Source organism: Zingiber officinale, chromosome 11B (genome assembly GCF_018446385.1).
Source record: "Zingiber officinale cultivar Zhangliang chromosome 11B, Zo_v1.1, whole genome shotgun sequence".
Classification (NCBI taxonomy): Eukaryota; Viridiplantae; Streptophyta; class Magnoliopsida; order Zingiberales; family Zingiberaceae; genus Zingiber; species Zingiber officinale.
Genome location: NC_056007.1, coordinates 64,140,746 through 64,165,242, shown reverse-complemented (window position 1 = coordinate 64,165,242; position 24,497 = coordinate 64,140,746). Strand labels below are relative to the sequence as shown.

Below are 24,497 nucleotides of genomic sequence, written 5' to 3'. Positions count from 1 at the left end.
TTCATCACATTTATCTTCCTCTTCCGCTTCCAATTCTCCATTGGTAATATAAGTTGAAACATCAGCACAATACCAAAATAGTATCATTCCAGTCAGTTTTAGAAAAATCATGATTGTTGGACTGTGATAGAGATCCCTTGACCAAACTAACTCTATATGGCTCCTGCTCTCTTTGAAATATGTTGGCTGCATATTCAAACAATAAAAGTACACAAAACTAGAATAACATGGGATAAAACAAACCTAGTAAGATAGAGGATTATCATATACTTGTTACTTGGCATACATATTTGGTAAAATTGATTCTGTAATTGCTACATAAAAGAACTTGATTCCAGAAGCCAGCTGATTCAACTGTTTCATGGAATCTACAATCATTGTGATTCATCTTTTTTCAAAGAAAAGTTGGAATTAAAATAAAAAGGCAATAGGCAGAAATTTTCATGAGATGATACTTGTGTTAATTGTTTAATTGTACATTCTGTGGAAGTTTTTATTTAGGAAAACCATTGACAAGTAGTCAGATTTGATGGAAACCAACTAGCTGAAAGGGTTATAGCACTTGAGAAGAATCAAATCATCTTCTGAAAAAACATGATTTAGAAACCTTTATACCTTCGCATCAAGGTAGCTGTCATAATCCGTAGTCCTTCCACCCTTCTGCAGAACTAACTTTGGTCAGTGCTCAAGATTTTATCTAGTTATAAGATGCCTTAACACATACAAGGTTCAAGAATGCATTGTACAATGAACAAATTCTATATGAGATAACATTTTTGTGGTAGCACATTCCTTGAAGACCTCTCTAAAGTAAATCCTAGCTTTGAGAATCATAAAATTTCTATACTATATTTATTATGTCCAAGAATATGTAAATAAGTGCTAGTACCAGACCAAGGTTTAGAGTTTGGAGCAATATTAGTACCAGAACCATGCCTGTTCATCAGTTTATATAAGTTAACAAAAAGGTTACTGCAGAAGAAATAAACAGTTAGAATTGTTCCACTTTGCTATAAGGGACATGTTCAAAGTTTCAAGGATGTAAGGTCATGGCATGCATACCTGGCAAGCATGGTTAATTCTTGGCTAAAAACAACTAACAACCCAAAAGGTAGTATACATGAAGCCCACTGGACAAAGGTAGCCAACAGTATAAGATAAACTGATGAATCCATCATCCTAGCATTCGAGCAAAAATCCAAATTTAGAAGCTTTGGATGTCAGATTAAAACTTGACATCAACATAAAAAATGAACTTTTTGTGAATTGTTTACAAACCCATATGTGAATATAGTTAATCAATCAATCGTCCAAAATCAAAACTAGATCGACAAGAGCAAAAATTACCAGTTTTGTCAATGATACTTGACACTAATCATGTATTGCCTCAAGTAATAATGGCATTTGTTTCAAACCACATTGAGTGAAACAACTTCCAATGGCACAAGGATAAGATACAAGATTTTCTTCCTCTTTTTACTTTTCCTATTCCTCTTCTTTTTTTACTTCCTCTTATTCTCATTGTCCACACAATGTATCATTGCTCCTCATCAGATCTTCCTTTGTGATCCACAGTGTAATCCTCTACCACTCATAAGTGGATGTCTTGTGATTACTCTCTCTCTCTCTCTCAGTAGATGTTATGCAAAAGTGAAAGGAGGAAGGAGTCGATAATTGATATATTTCTTATTTTCACAAGTTATTAGACTTTTGCAAGGAAATCAGAGAGGTGAAGCTAACCAAACTACAAAATGTGATGCAACACTGAATCAACCCATATTGTGGATTGATTTGGGTCGATAATAATACCTAACTTTTACAGCTATAGATGAAACAACCTGAAATTAAAAATTTTAAACTTAAAAAGGATTAACTTGATTACTATGATACCGAAAAGGCAAAACAAAATGACAGGATACTTATAAATTAATAATTAATTTCAGCATCTTTGAAGGACATGTATTGATCAATTATTATATGAAAAAACTAAAACTGACAAAGGATCCAATAGTTGATCACTAATGAAAGAGGTACCATGGAGGAAACTAAAGGAGCTCTATCACCAGGTATCCTAACTTCTGGAAGATAGCTGAAATCAGAAGCAATAAGGGACATCTTTGGCAGAGCCGAATGTAGAACCTCCATTAGTTTCTGAAAGTTAAAACTCATATGTTAGTATTACAAAGCATGCATGTCGTCCCGACCAGAAAACAGAAAGTTAATATATAAGGCATAAGTTAGTACGAGATTTGTCCTACCAAGCAACCAGTTGGCATCCAAGATCTTCGGGGCCTCGGAAAAGCTTTTGACCAAATACGCCTACTTGCAGAAACTAACCTGTTTGTACCAGAAGCATGATCTTCATCCAAGCCAATAATCTTGATGCATTTGGCAATCAACAAATCTTGTATTGGCTTATAGACTTCTGAAATTTGCAAGCTTTCTTGCAGAGAACAACCACGTAAGAATTGAGAAAAGCAAAATTGCAGTAGAACAGATACTCATACTTCAGCAAATATACCAATGGGCATACAAGCTGGCTTCTCCAATGTAAATTAGGGCATAACAAAAGGAATTGGATGTTACGAAGAACACAAAATACTCTTTTGGGTCAACAGAAAACAGATGAAAGATACTTACAAATTAACAAGAAATAGAACCCAGAAGAAAATCTATTTATTCAGTCTTTGGAGTACATGCAAATATTAAACCCAATATACACTTTCAGCAATAACCTCTTTTGTGGCTTTTAACTTTCCATAGAAGAAAGCATTTTAACATGAAGAATGTCCACACCACTACTACATATTGACATAGTAAATCTGAGACATGAATTGCAATTTAGCACAGAAATGAAAGGACTGTAACCTCCTGAATTTGATGGATTAGATCACAAATATGGTGAATTATTTACATATTAAATAATGTCAAGAAAATTGGAAAGATATCACCTGTTAAAATATCTAAAAGTAAATAAAACAAAAAAGGTTTTAATAATTGAGAAACTAATAAGAACTCAGCTGCAATAGTAGTACAATTGGCAATAATTTTGTCTTTCCTATAGAATTCAAAATTACATACCTACCTTTTGCCTTCTCCAACCAAACTTCCATCCATGGAGACACCTGATTTGGGGAATAGAGTAGATCATGTGGAAGATTGTCAAGCACCTATAATTAGAAAAACAAAAATTTACATCAACTAAACAATCACTAGAATGTTGTTACAAAGTTATAAAAATGGGTAGATGACTGGTGAAAATTGGTTTAGACAAGGAGACCATGCCAACTGATTCAGAATGAAAATCATTTGATGTAAATGGGATCTCTGCAAATGATCATGGTGGGTAACATATTGCAATCTAGATCTGGACAACCCCACTTGCCTGATGCTCAATAAATGCTTATTTTAAATTATATAATGCCACAATGTTTATCTAAGAGAAGATTTTCTTTCTAATTCTCAACATGAAGATTCCATATCTCAAGTAGTTTATTAACAAAATAAAAATGAAGCGTATTCTTTATCATGATATATTCTAAATTAGGAGTTCATTTGCAAAGGAGCTGAAAACTAAAACAATAGTTACAACACGATATAACTCCAATTTAAATAACCGGGTAGGAGTCTGTATGTTCAATAACTAAAAACTCAAACAGACTTTTACAGCATAATCTAGTTCAAGTTTAACTGTCCAATAAACATATTGTCATTTTGGTAATACGCACTGAAAAAATTAACTCAATGTTACCTAGAGTTAGTTGAAAAATGTACAACTTTATATCATATCAGTGTACACCTACAGGTATATTGTTTGTTGTCCCAGTGCGAAACTCACTTGACACCTTTTTCAAACTAGCATTGCACAGTGTTTCCAAACTAATACAAGCAAAAAACCAAAGCATGTCATTCTTGTGGTTAACTTTCCTTTGTTAGTACTTAAAGAAATTTTATTTCCTTTTTGAAGGGGAGCCTTAGCGCAACGGTAAAATTGTTGCTTTGTGGCCAAAAGGTCACGGGTTCAAATCCTGAAAACAGCCTCTTGCAAAAAGCAGGTAAGGTTGCGTACAATGAATCCTTCCCCGGACCCCACATGGCGGGAGTTTCGTGCACCGGGCTGCCCTTTTTTATTTTGTAAATCAAGTAAATTGGTTTTCTTTGAAGAGCAAGTAATAAGCTATAAGTTAATTATGCTGCTAACTGAAGAAATCACTTTTTTTAAAAAAAATTATTTTGGAAACCGAGTTATAAGTTGTAAGTTGTGTTGTTGATTGCAATAACCATGGTACACCTTAGCAGCAGATATTATTGTCGTGAACTATTCCTATACCTTTGTAGAAAAGTAAATGAGGATCTGAATTTTTTTTTTCATTTTGAAACTTATTTTCATGGTCTCTCTTATCCCCCTGAATTGGCCATGTGAAAAGAAAGAAGAGAAATTGAGTCTGTTTCCTGAGAAAGAGCTTTTCATTAGCTGCTGCTTTTTTTAAAAAAAATGCATTGCAGCTGAGCTTGCTGAACTATTCAGTACCAAAGTTGTCAACTCAAGATTCATATCACGAATTCTCCTGAATAGGAATCAAACAATGAATCGTGTACTGAAAATTACAGGTATATATGCAAACATATTATGAAAAATATTTGTCTTTGGTTGGAATAATTGTAGCCACAAATGTATTAAAATAATGTAAAATGATAGATAAAATCAGTATGGTTGTTACTTGTCAAGAAGATAAGTTTCTCTTTTCCAAGGTTTAAAATCTCGAGCTAGGTTGGAGCTACTCCTTGGAGTTCAAAACAAGAGAAAATGCACAGAAGGAGAGGCTCAACATAGTCTCACTGAACCCTACTTTTTTCATTGCTCGCTGCACAATCTCTCTCGGTCTCTTATGACGTCATGAAAGTCAGAATTAAAGAAGCCTAGCAACCATTGTAGACCTCTCGTGCAACCTCGATACTGCAAAAATCCTCAACGACCTTTGCAATCACTATAAATTGCATATCAAAGTTGTTTCATACTTTCATGTGTCAATCGGGTGAATTCTGTCCGTGCCAAGCAGCATGGTCAACATTTAAATCCTTGCTCTTTTGTATTATTTTCTCACTTTCCCACTATTTTCTCATTTTTCATTGATTTTGAATTATAATTATCTTACTAGGTTCAATGTAATGCATAACTAGAAAATTTCATAGTCGGAATATTTTAGACACTAAGCTCATATTTTGTTGGTTGAATTTCTGAAATCATTCGGCCCAACTTCATGATCTTTACAGATCAAATACTCATTATGAATGTTCACATCATTTTATGTGATTTGAGAGAAGTTATTTGAGAATATGAGTGATATTTTGTTTTTTTTTCTCTTTTATGATATTGTTTCAATTCAAGTGTTAATTTTCTTTTGTTTGAGATAGAGATAATTGCATCATGACAACAAAGAATATCCACATGTTAGCATCCTCTTGTACCATTTAAGTGATTGATACTAAAACTCCAACCAATGCATTCTTGTGGCAAAAGGTGATGTGCTCACCCCAGGCATCCCCCCATGCCCGCCCCAAGGCATTTCGAAGGGAGGTAAATCACAGTGACCCAGAGACATCTCTTTAGGTGGAGAGATTTTATTCCCCAAAATTGTTCCCCGAGGATTCAATCCCTGCTCTCTTGTGGCAATGTACCATCTGATTACCAACTCAGCTATGCCCATGGGGGCCAACCAATGCATTCTTGGACATCCATGTGGAAGACAAAGATACTTGGCTTCAATAATCCACTCATCCTTGGACTTTGTATCAAATAAATATATGTATCTCAAGTCAAGATAAAAATTGTATTTGATAAGTGGAGGGCATTCAATCTGTGTTCTTCCAAACAATTGCTTCTTTTAAAGTTCACGTGTTCAAAAGTATTTCAATTTCTTACACACTGCACTATAAGTTAAGCTTAAAATACAAATGACAAGCTTTTAAAATCATGACACTTTTCACCATAATTTTCCTACCACAGAGCTATATAAAACAAAAAATTTAAAAACTCACAATGATCTTTGTTAAGTGAAGAAAATGTTCTTAAGGTTCAATCAAGAATTTGAATGATGAGATAGGTGAAGAAAATGTTGTTCAGGTTGTAACAAATGGAGGATCTAATTATGTAGTAGTTAAGAGATTGTTGGAAGAAAAAAGGGGGGAAATATTTTGGTCTCACACTGTTTAGATTTGAGTTTTACAAATATCAGTGAAACTTCTATCTTCTTTGATACTATTTCGAAGGCTAAGAGAATCACTGGGTTCATTTACCATGACACATTGGTAAAATTCCCAGAAGATTTAATAAGGTGAGCTAGCAAGAATTATTGTGACTGGACTTGCCAAATCATACCCACATTAAAGAAGATGCCAAGAAGGAAAATGGCTTAGGTCAATTTGTGCATCTGAAACATCAACCAAAACTTATTTTACAAACTTGATTGGAAGGATAGAGAGTATAAGATATTGTATCAACTGATTTGAGAGTTTTGAAACTAATGCTCTATTTGCAGTGTGAGATGCGGCTTGTAAAAGTCCTTCAACTTGTGGTAGTTATGCAAAACAAGCCATGGGATACATCTATAAAGAAATGAAATAGAACCGAATAGCAAATTACACAATATTTTAGATGCATCGAGGTTCAATATCAATGTAATTGGGAGATCATTAATAAACGTTAGGATTTACAACTATATAGACTTGCATGTTCCAGCATACTATCTTAATCCTAGGTATGAGTTAATATTTAATTTTACTTTTGATTTATCATATTCATTTATAACTCATGAATCTTGTAACACCATGACATTTAAATTTCTAAGTTTCAACACAATCAAAACTTTAACCATGATGTAAAGGTCTTCACAAGACTATTGAGAAGATATATCCTGATGTAGAGACAAGGATAAAAGTATATGAGCAACTTGAAAATTTTGATAGAAGCAAAGAATTGTTCAACATGAGCATAGCAATAACAATCAGAGATAGAAAACAATTAGGTAAATTAAGTAATTAACAAATACATTCATTTTTATTTTGAATGTTAATAAAGATTTTTGTGGGGTTGTTGCTTTTTATTTTGTTCTATGGTAGAAAAGTTATGGAAAAAGTTGCTCTAATTTCAAAGCCTTGTTTTTGCATTTTAAGCTTACCTTGTGATAGAAAATTGAAGTACTTTAGAACATATACACTATAGAAGAAGAAATCATACAGAGATTGAACTCCCTCGTCGTTGTCAAACATAATCTTCAACTTGAGTTGAGACAAAAAGTTTGACAAGAGAAAGGAGACTCATATAATCTATATAGTTGTCAGAGATCAAGTCTGATCATGAACGGATCATGAATCCAACGATCATTAACATACAACAACAACCAAGCCAATGATCATTCACATACGCCCAAGAATATTTTAACATTGAGGGTAGGACATACAAAGAAAGGAAAAGTAGGTAAATGAATACAATGAATATATGTATATGTATTGTGGATAGCTAAGCAGTTTAAATTTTTTATGAGAATGACCCCTTTTTTTAGTTTCAGAAACTCGAATATGAAAGTGGACGAAAAAGTATAAGGAACAGATAAAATTATTAAAGAAGAGATTGAGCCTGATGAGCATGACGAGGAATATGAGATTATAATGTTAGGTAATGATGAGAATGAAGAAATACAGATTGCAGGAGAATTTCTAGTGTCGAGACTATGATAGATTTACTTTAGGATTTAAAAGCGCATGAAAGTTTTTATTTTATTGATAATTTGATTATTTTGAAGATATCAGACTGCCCCTTTTGTTAAACTTGTTGTTAGTTGTCAACGCTTTATTTTTATGCATTGATTGGAGTTTTATCATATGTTGTGTTTTTCACAAGAAGCCTTTGACACAAGAGGATGCCAATTTAAGATATCGATTTTTCTTCATAATGCAAGAGGATATCAATTTAGCAACAAATTTATATTGCAATTACTATACTTGAAAGAAAATTAATTAAACACTTAAATTAATAAATTATCATAAATAAAAAACATGTGCATATAATCTCATATAGTTTCTCTCATGTCACATCAAATAATGTGAAAATTCATAAAGAATACAAGTATTTTAAAAGATCAACTAGGAAGTTGGACCTAATAATCCCATAGAACCCCACCTTCAAAACATGAGCTTGTTGTCTAAAATTTTTAGCCATCAATTTTTTTATTTGTACACCACACTATTAACAGTTAAATCTAATGATAAAGTTAACAAAAAAGTAAGAAAATAGTAAAACAGAGACAATCAGCAACCTATGTGACTTGACATATCATAACCATGTACTCATTCTATGAATCATTTTATTTACATTATTCAGTACATTTAAGGCTAAAAAGTACTTGAATGCATATTTACAGGAACCTTACACTTCACAATTTGATACAATTCATGATTCAATTCTTATTCAAATTATTTACAAAACAACCTTCAATTTGATAACCTTGCTCATTATATACATAAAATGGCATCTATTCATCATCCTAATAATGGATAGGAAGACACATTTACTAATCTAGTTTTATAGATATATATCCACTTGGAAGGATTAGTGAAATAGCAAAAGTAAATTTGCTGAAACATGAAAGTAGTGAATTTCCCAATGAGTGCACCTAATTTTGAAATTTCTCAAAGGATGTACTTTCTCTCACTTTTTCTTTTTAGATACCCAAATTGCCCTCGCTTAAATTTCTAGCTCATGGATAGGAGCCATCAAGATAATTTGGGCAAATCATCTTCCTTGTTTCAAAAGGTGGCCGCCTAGGTAATTTTGCCAATGGGCCACCTTGTCTTGTATTTAGGACGCCCTTAAAAAGTGTCATAGGCAGCCTACGCAGTTCAAGGGGTCTCCTAAGTGCCTATGTAGCCCAAGCGGCTTATCCAGGTAGCTTAGGCAATTGGTACATGGGGTCTAAAGTTTAAAAAAATGATTTTTGTATAAGCTCTTCATTCACTTGGCATTAGTTATCTTACCTATGTTTAGTATTGAAGTATATTATTAATTATAAGTTAGCTATGTGTTTGTTATACTTGGAACTTATGTCTATAAATTATTGAATTTTGTATTATGTTAGTGATTTTTGTTTTCTTGGTTGCAATGTGAAATATGAAATATCTTGTTCTTGTTATGATTTGTTTGATTGTAAATTTTTTACATTTAATGTACTTCTCTTCCATATTTTAACATTACTTTAATCCTAACTGCCTAGGCCTTCCCTACCGCCTAGGTGCCATGTAGTGGATCGACCACCTACCGCCTAGGCTCTATGCAATAGCTTGATTGTTTGTCACCTGGAACCGCATCTTGATTCCTTAATCACATTGAACCTAAAGGTTTCTGAATCCAACACTATATTTGGAATCAATGTCATCTCAAGAACATATCATGCTCTTTTGTATTTCATGCACATGAAAGCCCATCTAGCTATTTGGTCAAATTACTAACACATGTCAAAATTACAAAGGAAAATCATACTCAAAATCAACATTGTCCAAGGCCACGTTCATGCCCTTGTTTTTGTATTTCAAGCATGAAAAAGTGATCTTTCTCTCACAAATCCAATGTTACCCTTACTTGTACAAACTAATAATAGGCATTCAAAAAAAAACTAAAAAGAAAAAAATATTAAAGTTTATACCATTACAAGTATTTTGGGTCTCTAAAAGAGAAAAGGTGAAAGAGTTTGTCTTTAGGGATTTTCAAAACAAGGCACCCTTTGAGAATGTCCAATTTTTAGGAGTGCCCTTTGGGTAGTTTGCTAAAAGTACATGCATGGTTATCGTAAAGAAGAAAGTAAAATAAGTATAAAGCATTATAATGCCTGAATGATAGCAAAAAAATTCAAAAGAAATATAGCTAATACAACTTAATGTGTAAATAATAGAAATACATACCTCAAGCATGATCACCCAGCATGGTTCAGGATATCCATTGGCTGAAAAAGAAAAAAAAATGAATAAAACATTACTTTTTTCTAGTGGATATAAAACAGTGTAATGAATCAAACGGATTATAGCTTGGTAAGAAAATAGCATGCATGTGACTGATGTCAGAGATATATTGGCCAAGCAAACATCTCAGCTTTCAGCTTCTACATTAATCCAGATTGAATACATTAATATAAATCAAAACTGACCAAGACTGAGATTTTCATGTACTCTTTCCAGACCGTAGTACTGGTAAATTTGATTCTTTGAGTTAATGTTCTTCCTGAAGACTGTTTGATGGCTAAGCTAGCATTGGGTCAACAAGAATATGGAGATATGTTGTAGTGTACGAAACCACTTAATTAATTAATGGGATTTATTGGGTTAAATTATAATTTAATTAGAATTTGAATTTATCTAATTAAGGAGATTTATTGGATTAATTGTAATTTAATTAGATTTTGAAGTTATTTAATTAAACTCCGCCCATGATGACCGGTCATGGCCGGTCCCAAGCCCGGATAAAGGAAGAAGGTTGCGTTAGGTTGCCAGCCAGCGTCAAACTATGACAAATATTTCATGAATGAATCCATTAAACTATTGTGTTAATGCTAGGTTGTTCCCCGGAAGGAACGCGTTGCAGGGTCCGACTGTAACGTCTCGGCAAGGACCGCTACATATCCAGAACTCGGGTGTAGTGATAAATATGCAAGAGTTCGCGTTACAGGGTCTGACTGTAACGTCTCAGCAAGGACCGCTACATCTCCATGAGAACTTGGGTGTAGTGTTAAATAGGCAAGAGTTCTCACACTATAGGTTAGATAAGAACAAATATGATAGGAAAACTAATAATCTAAGATTTGGAACTTGGAACATAGGAACTCTCACTGGTAAATCAATGGAGGTAGTAGATATGATGATTAGGAGAAAAATTAATATTTTATGTGTACAAGAGACAAAATGGACAGGTGAGAAGACAAAGATGATAGAGAACACGAGTTTTAAGTTATGGTACACTGGAAAGAGTAAAACAAGAAATGGAGTGGGTATTATTGTAGATAGTTTGTTAAAGGATGAAGTTGTAGGAGTAGTTAGAAAAGGGGATAGAATTATAGCCCTTAAGATAATAGTGGCGAAAGAAACTATGAACATAATTAGCATATATGCACCACAAGCAGGATTAGATGAAGCTACCAAATCAAGGTTTTGGGAGGACTTAGATGAAATATTACAAAATATTTCACCAAATGAAAGGATTTTAATAGGAGGTGATCTAAATGGACATGTCGGAGTGAAAAATGAGGAATATGAGAGAGTACATGGGAGTTATGAGTTTGGAACGAGGAATGAGGAAGGGAAAAACTATATTAGATTTTGCGATAGCATATGACCTTATATTAGCTAATACGTTTTTTAAGAAAAGAAAAGAACACTTAGTCACATTCAAAAGTGGGAATAATAAATCACAAATTGACTTTCTTATGGTTAGGAAGAAGGATAGAAAGATTTGTAAAGATTGCAAAGTCATCCCTGGAGAAAGCTTAACTACCCAACATAGGGTAGTAGTGGAGATTCTTAAACATTGATAGAAAGAAAATATATACAATTCCTAGAATTAAGTGGTGGGAGTTAAAGGATGGGAAGCGACATATATTGAAGGAGAAGGTAGAAATACAAGCAATAGGGGAAATATACGATCACACTAATACAACATGGGATAAAATAATAACAAAGTTGAAAATAGTAACTAAAAGTGCCCTCGAGGAATCAAAGGCGCATGCACCGCAAAGAAAAGAATGAGAAAGTCTGAGAAAGTGAAGGAAAACGAATAGCTTATAAGGAATTATATATTTGTAAGAATGAGGAAAACTTAAAAGAAATGTAAAATAGACAAGAAAGAAGATCAGGAAGTGGTGGGTGAAACAAAAAATGAAACTTTTGAACGGTTATATCGAAAATTGGATGCAAAAGAAGGGGAAAGAGACGTTTATAGAATAGCTAAAGTGAGAGAAAGAAAAACAAGAGATCTTAGCCAAATAAAATATATTAAAGATGAATGTAATAGGGTATTAGTAGCGATGGAGAAATAAAAGAGCGGTGGAAGAGGTATTTTCATCAACTTTTAATGAAGGTTTAGGAGACCAACTTAACTTGGGTAATTTAATTAGGTCAAATAAGCGTCGAAATTTTAATTTTTATCGTAGAATTGAAACTTCGAAGTAAAACAAACTTTAAATGAGATGCATGATGGAAAAGCCGTTGGACCAGATGATATTCCGATAGAGGTATGGAAGTGCTTAGAGAAACAAGGTATTGAATGGCTTACAAAATTATTTAACATGATATTGAAACGAAAAAAATGTCTGATCAATGGATGATAAGAACTCTAATTCCTTTATATAAGAACAAGGGAGACATACAAAATTGTGCAAACTATAGAAGTATTAAATTAATGAGTCATACCATGAAACTTTAGGAAAAAATAATAGAAAAAGATTAAGGAAAATGACCACGGTGACCGAAAATCAATTTGGATCCATGCCTAGAAGATCGATAATAAAAGCTATACCTCTTCTTAGACAATTAATTGAAAAATATCGGGAGCAAAAATGAGATCTACACATGGTATTCATTGACTTAGAAAAAACTTATGATAGAGTCCATATATGGGGAATTCTAGAAAAGAGAGGTGTTAGCGTAACATATATTGAACTAATTAAGGATATGTATGAGGATGTAATGACCAGAGTAAAGACTTTAGGCAAATTAATAAAGTGTTTTCGATAAAGATAGGGTTACATCAAGGATCACCTAAGTCCCTATCTTTTTACCCTAATTATGGACGAACTCATTAGACACATCAAAGACACATTACCATTCCAGATGATATTTTGGTAGATGAGACACGTGAAGGAGTAAATGTTAAACTAGAATCTTGGTAGGAAACACTGTAAAGGAAAGGTTTTAAGGTTAGTAGATTAAAGATATAATATATGGAATTTAAGTTTAGCAATATTAGAAGTAATGAAACAATTGTTAAGATAGGAGAGGACGAGTTGCTTGGAACCGAGCGATTTAAATATTTAGAATCATTTTGAAATGATGGAGGGATTGAGAGAGATGTCTTACATAGAATACAAGCATGATGGATGAAATGGAGGGGAGCGTCGAGTGTTCTATGTGACCGTAAAGTACCTATTAAACTTAAAGGTAAGTTCTATAAAACCGCAGTTAGACCTGCTATGTTATATGGAGCTGAATGTTGGGCTATGACTTGAGCACATGAGCAGAAGATGAGAGTTGCAGAGATTAAGGATGAATTAAGATATAACTAGAGCCGAGAAAGTCAGTAGGTTTACCCTTTATTCCTCAAGTACAGTGGAGTTCATAGTGTTTGGGTGGTTGGTAACTGTGTGCAAATATTGATTGATTAATGATGAAACTATGTAAACATCTATCGAAATAAAAGAAAAAAAAAGACTTGGTTAGCAACAATAAAACAAGATAAAATTTATTTAAATATAGATGATGATATAATAGGAGATAGAGCTCAATGGCGTAAAAGGATTCATACAGCCGACCCCACCTAGTGGGAAAAGGCTTGGTTGTTGTTGTTGTTGTTGAAGTTATTTAATTAAGGATATTTATTTGAGTAATTGAAATTTAATTAGAATTCATATTTTATTAAGAATTATAAATTTAAATAGATGAGTTAGTTAGGATTAATCAAGTTAATCTTTAATTATGGAATTTGGATTAATCAAATTAAGAAAATAATAGGATATATTAAATATAATATAGAATATATAATTAAACAAGAATAAAAAAAAGAAATACAAGACTAAAATTTTATGTAGCATGTATTGTATATAGAAAGAAAGTATAAATAATATATATAATATAAACCCTATAATTTAAATAAGAATAAATAAATATATATATATATATATATATATATAAGATTATTATATTATGTAGGTAACGTGTAACAAATATAGTGTAAATAATGATTAAGAAATTTTAATCATATAATATATGAATTATATATCTATATTATACATATGGATATCCATATAAAATTATATTAAATTGACGACTTAGTTTTTATATAAAAATCTATATAACCAAGGATATATATAGGAAATATAAAGTATATAGTATAAATAATGGAAATAGGAAAATTATAAGATATATATAGGAGATTTTAATTGAAGATATGGATATATCTTTAACAGTGTTCGAAATCTCGGGTTAGGCGGCCGCCTAGGTGCTGCGCGGCATGCTGCCGCGCCGGAAACCTCCAACGCGGGTGCCCTAGGCGGCTCTCGGCGGCCCGCGGCGGGCCTCGGCGGAACTCATCGGGCCTCGGCGGGCCTCGGCGGGCCTCAACCGAGTTATTTAGGTTTTAAACGTTTAATATTTTGTTCCAAATTTGCTGTTTACATCTTCGCCGTGCGCTGCTTCGTCTTCCAAATTTGCTGTTTCGTCCTCATCGTCGCTGCGTCGTCATCGTCGCTATTTCGCGGTGCGCCGCTTCCAAGGCTTCGTCGCTCCGGTAAGCTTTTTCGTTAAGTTGTTAACTGTCGTCGCGCAGTCTCCGGCGACGCCGGACGCGTCCGCAGCCGCCGGAAGCGTCGTAGGACGCGTCCGGCAACATCTCGTGAAGCTTCCAGCGGCACTGGAAGCTTTCCGCGACGCTTCCAGCACCGCTGGAAGCAACGCCGGACGTGCTGGACACGTCCGGCGGAGCTTCCGGCGGCGTCGGAAGTCTCCCGCAAGGCGCCGGTGGCGTCCGCGCCGTCGTCCTAGTCGCGAGAGGGGGACGGCATTTTTTGTTTTTGTTTTATTTTTTTAGATTTATTAAATTAAAACAATTCCTAACGGGGATAATTTCAAATTCAATAATAGGTTGGTTCGTAAAACCTAATAAAATTATCATCCCAATTAAATATATTTTAAATTTATTATTTTTATAATAAATTGTATTAATTTTTATAAAAGAATTTTGAATATATAAAATTATATATATAATTAAGATTCCATTATTAATTTTATAACTTATATAATCAGATTTAAATATATAAATAATATACTTAATTTTTTAAAATAAATAATATTAAATATTAATTTATATATTAACAGATTTAAAAATTATAATAAATATTATCATTTATCAGATTTAAAATATAAAAAATATTTTAAATTTAATAAATATAATACATATTATTAATTTATGTTTTATATAAATCATATTTATAAATTTTATATATTATTAATTTATATTAATCGGATTTATAAATATTAAAATTATATTAAAATTTTAAAAATTCTAATAAATATTATTAATTTAATCATTTATATAAATTATAAATCAGTTTTAAAAATATGAAAAATACATTAAAATTTTAAAAATTCTAATAAATATTATTAATTTATATAAATCAGTTTTAAAAATATGAAAAATACATTAAAATTTTAAAAATTCTAATAAATATTATTAATTTATATAAATCAGTTTTAAAAATATGAAAAATAAATTAAAATTTAAAAGATTCCAATAAATATTATTAATTTATAAAAGTATAAAACAGATTTAAAAATATAAAAAATATATTTAAAATTTAATTTATTTAAACAAATATCGAATAAATTTTATTAATTAGATTAAGATATATAAAAAAATATTCTCAGACTTGTTAATGACTTAATGTTATTGAAATATTTTGTATTGTATGTCTGTATGGTATTAACTTAATATGTTATGTGATTATGTCTTGTTATATATTATTTTTTCAGATTATCTGTTAGACTGTTATCAATGGCAAGCAATCCATCTTCGACAGCATCTGTCACTCAACCCGAATCTGGGATTCTTAGAAGAAAGTCAAATGACATCGGATGGGAGTTTGGGATATTGATTGATCCTAAGAACCTCGACAAAATTAAATGTAAGTTATGTGGAAAAGCAATGTCAGGAGGAGTGTATAGGATAAAGGAGCACATTGGAAATATACCTGGAAATGTATCTGGTTGTCGAAAAGCATCTCAAGAAGACAAAAATAAGTGCAAACAGACTATTTTAGAAGGGAGGAACAGAAAGAAGAACAAAATAATGGAAGAACAAAGTTGTAGAGCAGAGGTGACTATTTCCGTAGATGAAGAAGGTCTTGAAATTGAAGGGATGGATGGAGTTAAAAAACCTCTTCCACTTGGCCCCATGGATAGATATGCATCAGCAATTGCTCCAGAAAATGCAGGCTCCAGTGGAAGTAAAGTACTTCGGCAAAAAAATATAAATGAGACTCTTTTCAAAGAGAGAACTCAACAAGTTCAACAATATGTTGGGAGATGGGTTTATGAAAATGGAATCTCATTCAATGCTGTTGATAATGATAGCTTCAAGCAACTAATGGAGGCAGTGGGTCAATTTGGACCAGGATTCAAGCCTCCAACTCAATATCAACTTAGGGAGCCACTATTGAAAGCCGAAGTTGAAAGAACAAAACAATTGCTGAAGAAACATGAAGAAGAATGGGCAAAGAATGGATGCTCGATCATGACAGATGCATGGAGTGATAGAAAAAGAAGAAGCATCTTAAATTTGTGTGTTAATTGCAAGGAGGGTACTACATTTTTAGAGTCTAAGGAGTCTTCAGAGGAGGCACATACAGCTGAACTTATTTTTGAGTATGTTGACAAGTGTGTTGAACAATAGACAATGCCACCAACAATATGGCTGCAGCTAAATTGATGAGAGAAAAACGACCCGAGATCTTTTGGAGTTCATGTGCAACTCACACTATTAATCTCATGCTTGAAAGTATTGGCAAACTTCCACGATATAAAAAGGTGATTGAGCAGTCCAAGGCTTTTACCATTTTCATCTATGCTCACCATAAGACTTTATCATTGATGAGAAGTTTCATGAAGAAGAGAGACATAGTCCGACCAGGAGTTACCAGGTTTGCATCAAATTTCCTCACATAGCAAAGTTTGATTGAAAAAAAAGCTAGTTTAAGGGCCATATTTACAAGTGATATGTGGGAGAAATGTAAATGGTCAAAAACAAACAATGAAAAATTGGCTTACTCTACAGTGATGAGCATGAGTTTTTGGAATGGTGTAACACTTTGTTTGAAAATATTTGCTCCTTTGGTAAGAGTTCTTCGATTGGTAGATGGAGATAGAAAGTTATCGATGGGGTTTCTATATGGGGAGCTTCTTCAAGCTAAAGAAGATATCAAGGTGGCTCTGAATAACGTGGAATCAAATTATCAGCCTATCATAGTCATTATTGAGTCAAAAATGAAGGATAGACTTGATACATCATTGCATACCACTGCATTTTTGTTGAATCCTTATTTTTACTACAATGATAGTTCGATTGCTCTTTATGAGGAGGTCGCGATGGGGATTTTTGAATGCATGGAAACTTTGCATGCCAATGAGTTAGATTTACAAGATACAATTATTAACAAGGAATTTCCAAAATATAGAAATAAGACTGGGTTATTTGGAAAAACATTGGCAGCAAAAGCATGTGAAAAAAATGATGATACATTTGATCCATGTGCATGGTGGAGTACATACGGTGCTCACACACCTAACTTGCTAAGGGTGGCATTGAGGATACTTTCATTAACTACAAGTTCATCTGGGTGTGAAAGAAATTGGAGTACATTTGAAGGAGTAAGTTTTAAACTTTCAGTCTACTCTTTAATTAAATTAGTTATAATTTTTAACGTCTATACTTTATATTCAGGCACTGACTATAGTATTTACTTTCTCTGTTTTTTTAGATTCACACAAAGAAAAGAAATAGGTTGGATGCCAACAGGTTGAACAATCTAGTATTTGTCCAATTTAATGCTAGATTGTTGAACAAACAAAAAAGAGAAAAAGAAAGAAATGTTGATGTCCTTCTTGCAAAAGATGCTTCAAATGCACAAGGTTGGATTGTGGATGGTGGGGAAGATGATGAAGTTGAACTAGGTTCCGGGCTCACTTGGCAAATGGTTGATGAAGCAAGTGGAGCAGATGAAAATCTACAACCCCAAAGAAGCTCCAGAGTGAGAGAACTCCATGAAGATGATTTTGAATCCGAAGAAGAAGACGAGGATCACAATAATGATATTGAGTTTGTGTCCGATGAAGAACAAGTTATTGAAAATTATGGAGAAGAAGAAGCAGAATAAATATGAGTAGAGATATTATTAGTTTTCCCAATTTTGAACTCATTTTGTTAAGACATGATTTATGTTATTTAACAATTATATTTTGCTTAGTGTTTACTAGCTCACAATGCATTGTAATCTTGAATTGAACTATTGCTACTATTTTCCAATGTTCTACTGTTTAGTATATGATTATGATAACTTACTGCATGTTCATTTTTTGGTATCGGAAAGTATGTATTTATTTCAGCATACATAGTTAGATCTTCATTGCTATGAAATTGTTTAAGACAATATTTAGATTTACATATAACATTGTCCACAGTCCACATGAAACAAGGGATACCGAGGAATCCGCCTAGCGGCGCCTAGTCCCCGCCTAGGCGGCCTAGGCGCTAGGCACTGGTCTGCCGCCCGACTAGCGCCTAGCGAATTTTAGAACCTTGATCTTTAATGTGAAATTATATATATATATATATATATATATATATATGTTAATGATAATATCAATTGACTCATATATATATATATATATATATATATATATATATATATATATATATATATATATATATATATATATATATATATAATTTGATTCAATATCAAATTAATGATTATTAAGAAACTATATATGAATTAAATATATTACCATGTATATGTGATATATACATGGATATTTATATATATGAAATTAGTATAAGGAAATATATAATTTGATTCAAAAATCAAATTAATGACTTAGTATTAAGAAACTATAATATGAATTAAATATATTACCATATATATGTGATATATATATATGGATATATGTATATATGAAATTAGTATGTGGATATAAATATGTATAAAATTAATGCAATTAATGACTTAGCATATAAGAAGGAAGACGAGGTCCTAAGCTCTCACTTCTATTTAAACTTTACCCTCAAAAGCCTCACCTTGGATGTTGCCACCGGCCCTAAGATGGTTTCCTACCCCCTTTTTGTTTCTCCACCGGTGCTAGAGCTTCAACGGAAGACAAGGATTTAGGAGCTAAATACTTAAGGCATGTTCCCTACCTTGTTAATGCTCTAGTTAATGTCTATAATGTGTGGAATTCAGATCATGTAGATTTCTATGTCCTTTACTGCATTTAGGAATAATATGAGTAGGTACGGGAAGATTAACCAACCGTCAGGGTTTTCTATGATTCTTTTGATAACTAGTTTCTTCCATATTCCAAATTATAAATCAAGTGTAGGTAGAAAAATTTTTAAAAAAAATGCCGGCGGATTTTATTTGGGTTTCGACTTGAGGGAAATAACATCGGACCATACATATATAGTGGGAAACGATACTCACACGTTGATTTCTAACCTAGATAAATCTACTCCTTTATGACAAAAAGTAACTGGGATAATAAGGGGTGCAGGCTACGGTATGGGTATTTAGTTTATTTCGTATGATTAGCTATATATGATAATTAGAAAGCATGTATTCTTTTGTTAGGAAATTGTAACACGGACATTAAAATTTGCATGCTACAGTTGCATATCAAGGTTGATGGCTTAATAGTATGCTTAGGTGTGAAGCACGTTTATCAACTCTATCACGTGAGTTACATGGACAAAACTAGTTTAAATGCTCTTGTATGTTAAGGATTCCTCTTTTACAAAATACATGGTTGTGATCTGATTATCTATGATAAATAAAATGCATGTACTCTTTTGTTTAGGAAATAATAAAACGGATGCTAAGATTTGCATGCTACAGATGGCATATCAAGCTTTAGGTGTGAAGCATGTTTACAAACTAACACATGGGCTATATATGTTTTTGGACAACTGTTGTTGTTAATGCTTTGTATGTTAGAAATTTCTCCTTTTTACAGAAGGTGATAAGTATGCATGTATGGGGTTAAGGAAATATTTAATGTAACTTGATGGTAGGTAATTTATGTTGGTTAGTATCTATCTTATTTTTATCGGGTTTGCATGTTCTATACTTGTCTTGATGCATTAATTAGTTCATATATATTATAGAAAATACGCATGAGTGGGTTCGCCTTCTTGGTTTTTAATCTATTAATAATGCTCTAGGGAAATATATGCCTGTGAGTTCATACTTTAATGTGTTAAGTGGGTTCGGCTTTAAGATTTTGAGGAGGTTTTATAAAAGTGGTATGCATGCTATTCACCAGTTAGAATATATGTCATGTGGAGTGGGAGCTCAAGAACCCTCACTATTAAATTTAGAATTTATTATTATGCCAGTAATGTTTTTAAGATATTTTAGTATAGGTATATATACAAGAATTAAATAGAAAATTGAATGCATTTAGATGTTAGGTTTCTAGGTAGGTGTATTGAACTGGGGTTTGGTTAGTTACCATTATATTCCTCGATAATATTAGATTCCATGTACTAGATTGGGTTTAAGATGTTATGACCATAACCATGTTTTGAATTGCTCTATGATGTATGCTAGGTTCGGTTTAAGATGCTAGGACCATAACCATGTTTAGGATTTCTTTTTTTTGTATACGTTAATCTGATTTTGGTTTAGGATGCATGAAACGAAATATGCTTAGATAACTTCATGATCAAAATAGGCTTCGGATTACAAGGTTTAAATTGTTATGAAATCAATTAGGTATGACACCAATTATATGGACAGGAATGTTTCATGACTATGCATGTAATGGATTAAAAAAATATATATAAATAAATAAAGACAAGTATACACATCTCACAAACTCTAGCACACCAATTATATGGAACTCTAGCACACCAATTATATGGATGGATGTGTTTTATGACCTTACATGTTATGGATTTTTATGGAAAAATTATCTATAGGTATCAGGTTAAATCGGTTCATAAAGTTGGTGTGGACATGGACATAAGGTTCCAAGTTACTGTTTAGATATTAGGAGTTGACGTGTTAACAGAATGGTTAGGGGCGAGATAGGTTTATAAACTCTAGCGCGCACTGATTATCGAGATAGGTTTATAAACTCTAGCGCGCACTGATTATATATTTTTGGACAACCATGATTATTTATGCCTTGTATGAGGGGGATTGGTTTACATTACAAAGTGTTATTGGCATGCATGAGGCTTATGAAATATTTAATGAGAAACACAACTTAATGGTAGATAATTTATGTTCATGTATGGTTAAGTTCAGCCTTGCTTAATTGGGTTCTTATGCTAGGAATTTTGTTATATAATAATGCCACGTGTATATAACTGTATGAGGATAAGTAATTGATGTTCAAGTAAGGGATGATGAATATGGATAACCGTCTTTTGGGTTCGTGTTCACGTTTATACTCAAGATCATGTTTAAGTTTATCTTCATGTCTATGCCCATGATAATGTTTAAGTGTATGTTCTTTTCTTGGAATTTGCTCTAGTAGGATTGTGGATAGGCTTATGTTTTCTTCCCATCATGATAATTTAAGTGCTCATGGAATGAACCTGTTTACGTTTATGTACAAAAATATATTTATGTTCCATGCTTGAGTAGTAATCATGGCTATGTTTATGCGCATGTTCAAATGTATTAAGTTATGATCCGGTGACCTAAGCCCGGGGAGCTTACCAAGTTATGATCCGGGGACCTAAGTCCGGGGAACTTACCGAGTTATGATCCGGGGAGCTTACCGAGTTATGATCCGGGGACCTAAGCCCGGGGAGCTTGTCAAATCTTATTATGGGTTAAGTTATGAACTGGGGACCTAAGCCTGGGGAGCTCACCCAATTTACGTGGCTGAGTGTGACCGGTGTCCTTAGCCCGGGAGCTCGTCAATCTTACGTGGTAGAGTGTGACCGGTGTTCTTAGCCCGGGAACTCACCAAATCTACGTGGCCGAGTGTCTATGTAGTTGAGTGTGACCGGTGCCCTTAGCCCGGGAGCTCACTAACTCTATGTGATTATGATCTTTTCCATGTTTAGCTTATTTACATGCTTATGCTTCTGTTCATCCATAGTATGTACGTTTATGTCAGCTAGTATGCTTATGCCTATGTTTATATACATGCTCATGATTATATCTATTTCATGCTTGGTTTAATTACATGCTTATGCTTATGCTTCTGTTCATTCATAGTATGTACGTTTATACTAGCCAGTATGCTTATGCCTATGTTTATTTACATGCTCCTGGTTGTGTTTATTGTATACTTAACTTACGCGCATGCTTAGGCTTATGTTTATGCTTGTATGCCTAAGTAGACGTCTACGCTCATGTTCATGATGTGCCAGTAAGTAGGACCTAAGTTACCTTTGATGTGGTTTCCCTTGGTACACTAGATTATAGACGCTAACTAATGCATAATATTGTTTTGAACATGCTGAGTCTCTCGACTCACAGTTTATATCTTTTTTTTTCAGACAATGAGATGAATGAGATAGGAGGCATTGACTAGTGAGCCAGCTCAGAACAAGGACAGTACAATCCGAAGGCCTTCTAGATTAATTCCGCGTGTAGTTATGTTTTCTTTCGAATCGTCTATGTAATTTTATTTGAAGGAACCATTATGGAAGTATGAGAAGTGATGCCCCAGGTTATGCATTATATATATGTTTAAAAAAAAAACTTGGGTCTTTACATCTGTTGTTTTTTGATTATGCAAAAAAGTCAGTTGTTAACATTCATGATTGCAAGGAATATTTCAAAAACTTGTGCATTTACTCAACAAGATGTGAAAGAGAATCTCCTCCATACCACTTCATCTCCCATATGGCTTGATACCAAAACAATGGGCATACAGGGAAGAAACAAGGAAAGAGAAGAAAGCTGAGATCGAAACAGCAAGTTTGAAATAACAGAGATAAGAACTTACTCGAAAGATGCAGACTCTTCTTATAACAAGCTTACAATACTCTTTCCTAAGTAGAGCTCAAGGGACTCTTGAATGTTCTGCAAAGGAGTGCAGGTTCTCCTTATATAGATGAGAGAAGAGAGCTCCGGGTGCCCAATGGCCCCATTGTCAAGCTGCTCTTAGTCATCAGATAAGAGAGAATCTTTAAAAGACACTAGATAAGGTGCATTATTTGCGCCTTTGACATAAAGTGCTTTTATTCGCACCTTTACAGCACACACTTTATAAAGTAAACTTTACAGCTCATTTACTTTAGTTGGACGGTGGCGGTGGTATAGACAAGGTGTAGTGGGTGGGTCCACTTCCTCCGCTTCAAAAACTTTGAAATTATTCATCCTGCTAACAGCATCACTCAGCAGGAGTTCTAATTGGTGGTCCACCTGTACTGTGGCGGGATACCAATCGCACCACCAGTTATCCTTTGTGCTTAGCCTATGGCACTCCCCATGCTTGAGAAAGTGGAGTATTCGCTGTTGTGGGACGTTTGTGGCTCGCACGGCTGTATGTTGTTGTAGTTGGTGTAGTTGCTCACTAATTCTTTGGTCTTCATCAAGAGATATTGGGTATTGCTTTTGTAATAACTTCTGGTACTGTTCAACCAACTGGAGAGGTTGTTGAGAACCGTCTTCATTTTCGCCTGTGCCTCCATGTTGGGTGGTACTTGAAGTTCTTCCAAGGCTAGGGAGATCAATTCCAGTCCTCCCATGATTTATTCCGACCATTCTGAAATAGCAAGACAAGTGATTAGTCGAGATAAGGCGTCAGCTAACTGATTGTCTTTGCATTCAATATATTCGAATTGTATTGGAATGCCGGTTCCTGTAATGTAGTCAGTGAAGGCAAGCCATCTGACTCTGGAGGGCTTGTTTGTTGCAGTTTTCCCAAAGATATTAATAATAGCCTGACAATCCGTTCTAATGATTAACTCTTTCTTGTCCAGATAATAAATCTTGAGTGCCTCTAGTGTATTCATGACGGCATGTATTTCAGCATCAATGGTAGATTTTATTGGAGAATACTTGCCGCTAGCGTAGGCGCATATTTTTTCAGAAGTTTTGGGGTCAAACTTGCATCTTTTCTACTTGCAGATGCCACCCCATCCCTCAAGGCATCCATCAACTTCAAGAATAATAAAACAATCTTCAGGGGGGACTTCTAGATCAGGAAGTCTCCTAACTGTTTCTTTGATCTTTTTCACCGTAGACCAGTCTTGGAAGTTCATTCTCCCATCTCCTGTAGGGCTGGTCTTAGCATATAAGGGGCTTAATAATCGTCCTAAGTTAGGAATATAGTTTCGAGCATAATTAAGTATTCCTAGCCAGGATCTCATGCCTTGCTTTGTGAGAGGGTCTTCATCCTTGAATTCAGTTATCTTGGTTATAATATGAGGCTGAAGTTTGATTTTTCGATCACCTAGTACAGCCCCAAGAAATTTCACTTCTGGTATTGCTATCTTCATCTTTGTT

The 24,497-nt window shown here is 33.6% G+C and overlaps 1 protein-coding gene across 9 annotated transcripts in view; it reads right to left on the bottom strand.

Moving 5' to 3' along the window:
- Positions 1 to 24,497, bottom strand: part of LOC122033357 — a 48,056-nt gene that overhangs the window by 2,167 nt on the left and 21,392 nt on the right. Inside the window, exons 8-14 of one of the 9 annotated variants that reach the window (XR_006126514.1) lie at positions 9,955 to 9,995; positions 3,086 to 3,170; positions 2,259 to 2,443; positions 2,035 to 2,151; positions 1,063 to 1,179; positions 890 to 972; positions 616 to 660 (exon numbers count right to left, since the gene is read on the bottom strand). Coding sequence is in view for 2 of the 9 variants with exons in the window: in XM_042592361.1 (XP_042448295.1) it covers positions 616 to 660; positions 2,035 to 2,151; positions 2,259 to 2,439; positions 3,082 to 3,170; positions 9,955 to 9,995 (473 nt within the window). In the remaining 7 variants the exon portion in view is untranslated. Of the gene's footprint in view, positions 1 to 615; positions 1,180 to 2,034; positions 2,152 to 2,258; positions 2,444 to 3,081; positions 3,171 to 9,954; positions 9,996 to 24,497 lie in introns of all 9 variants that reach the window. The other 8 variants (XR_006126515.1, XR_006126512.1, XR_006126513.1 and 5 more) reach the window with 8 other exon arrangements.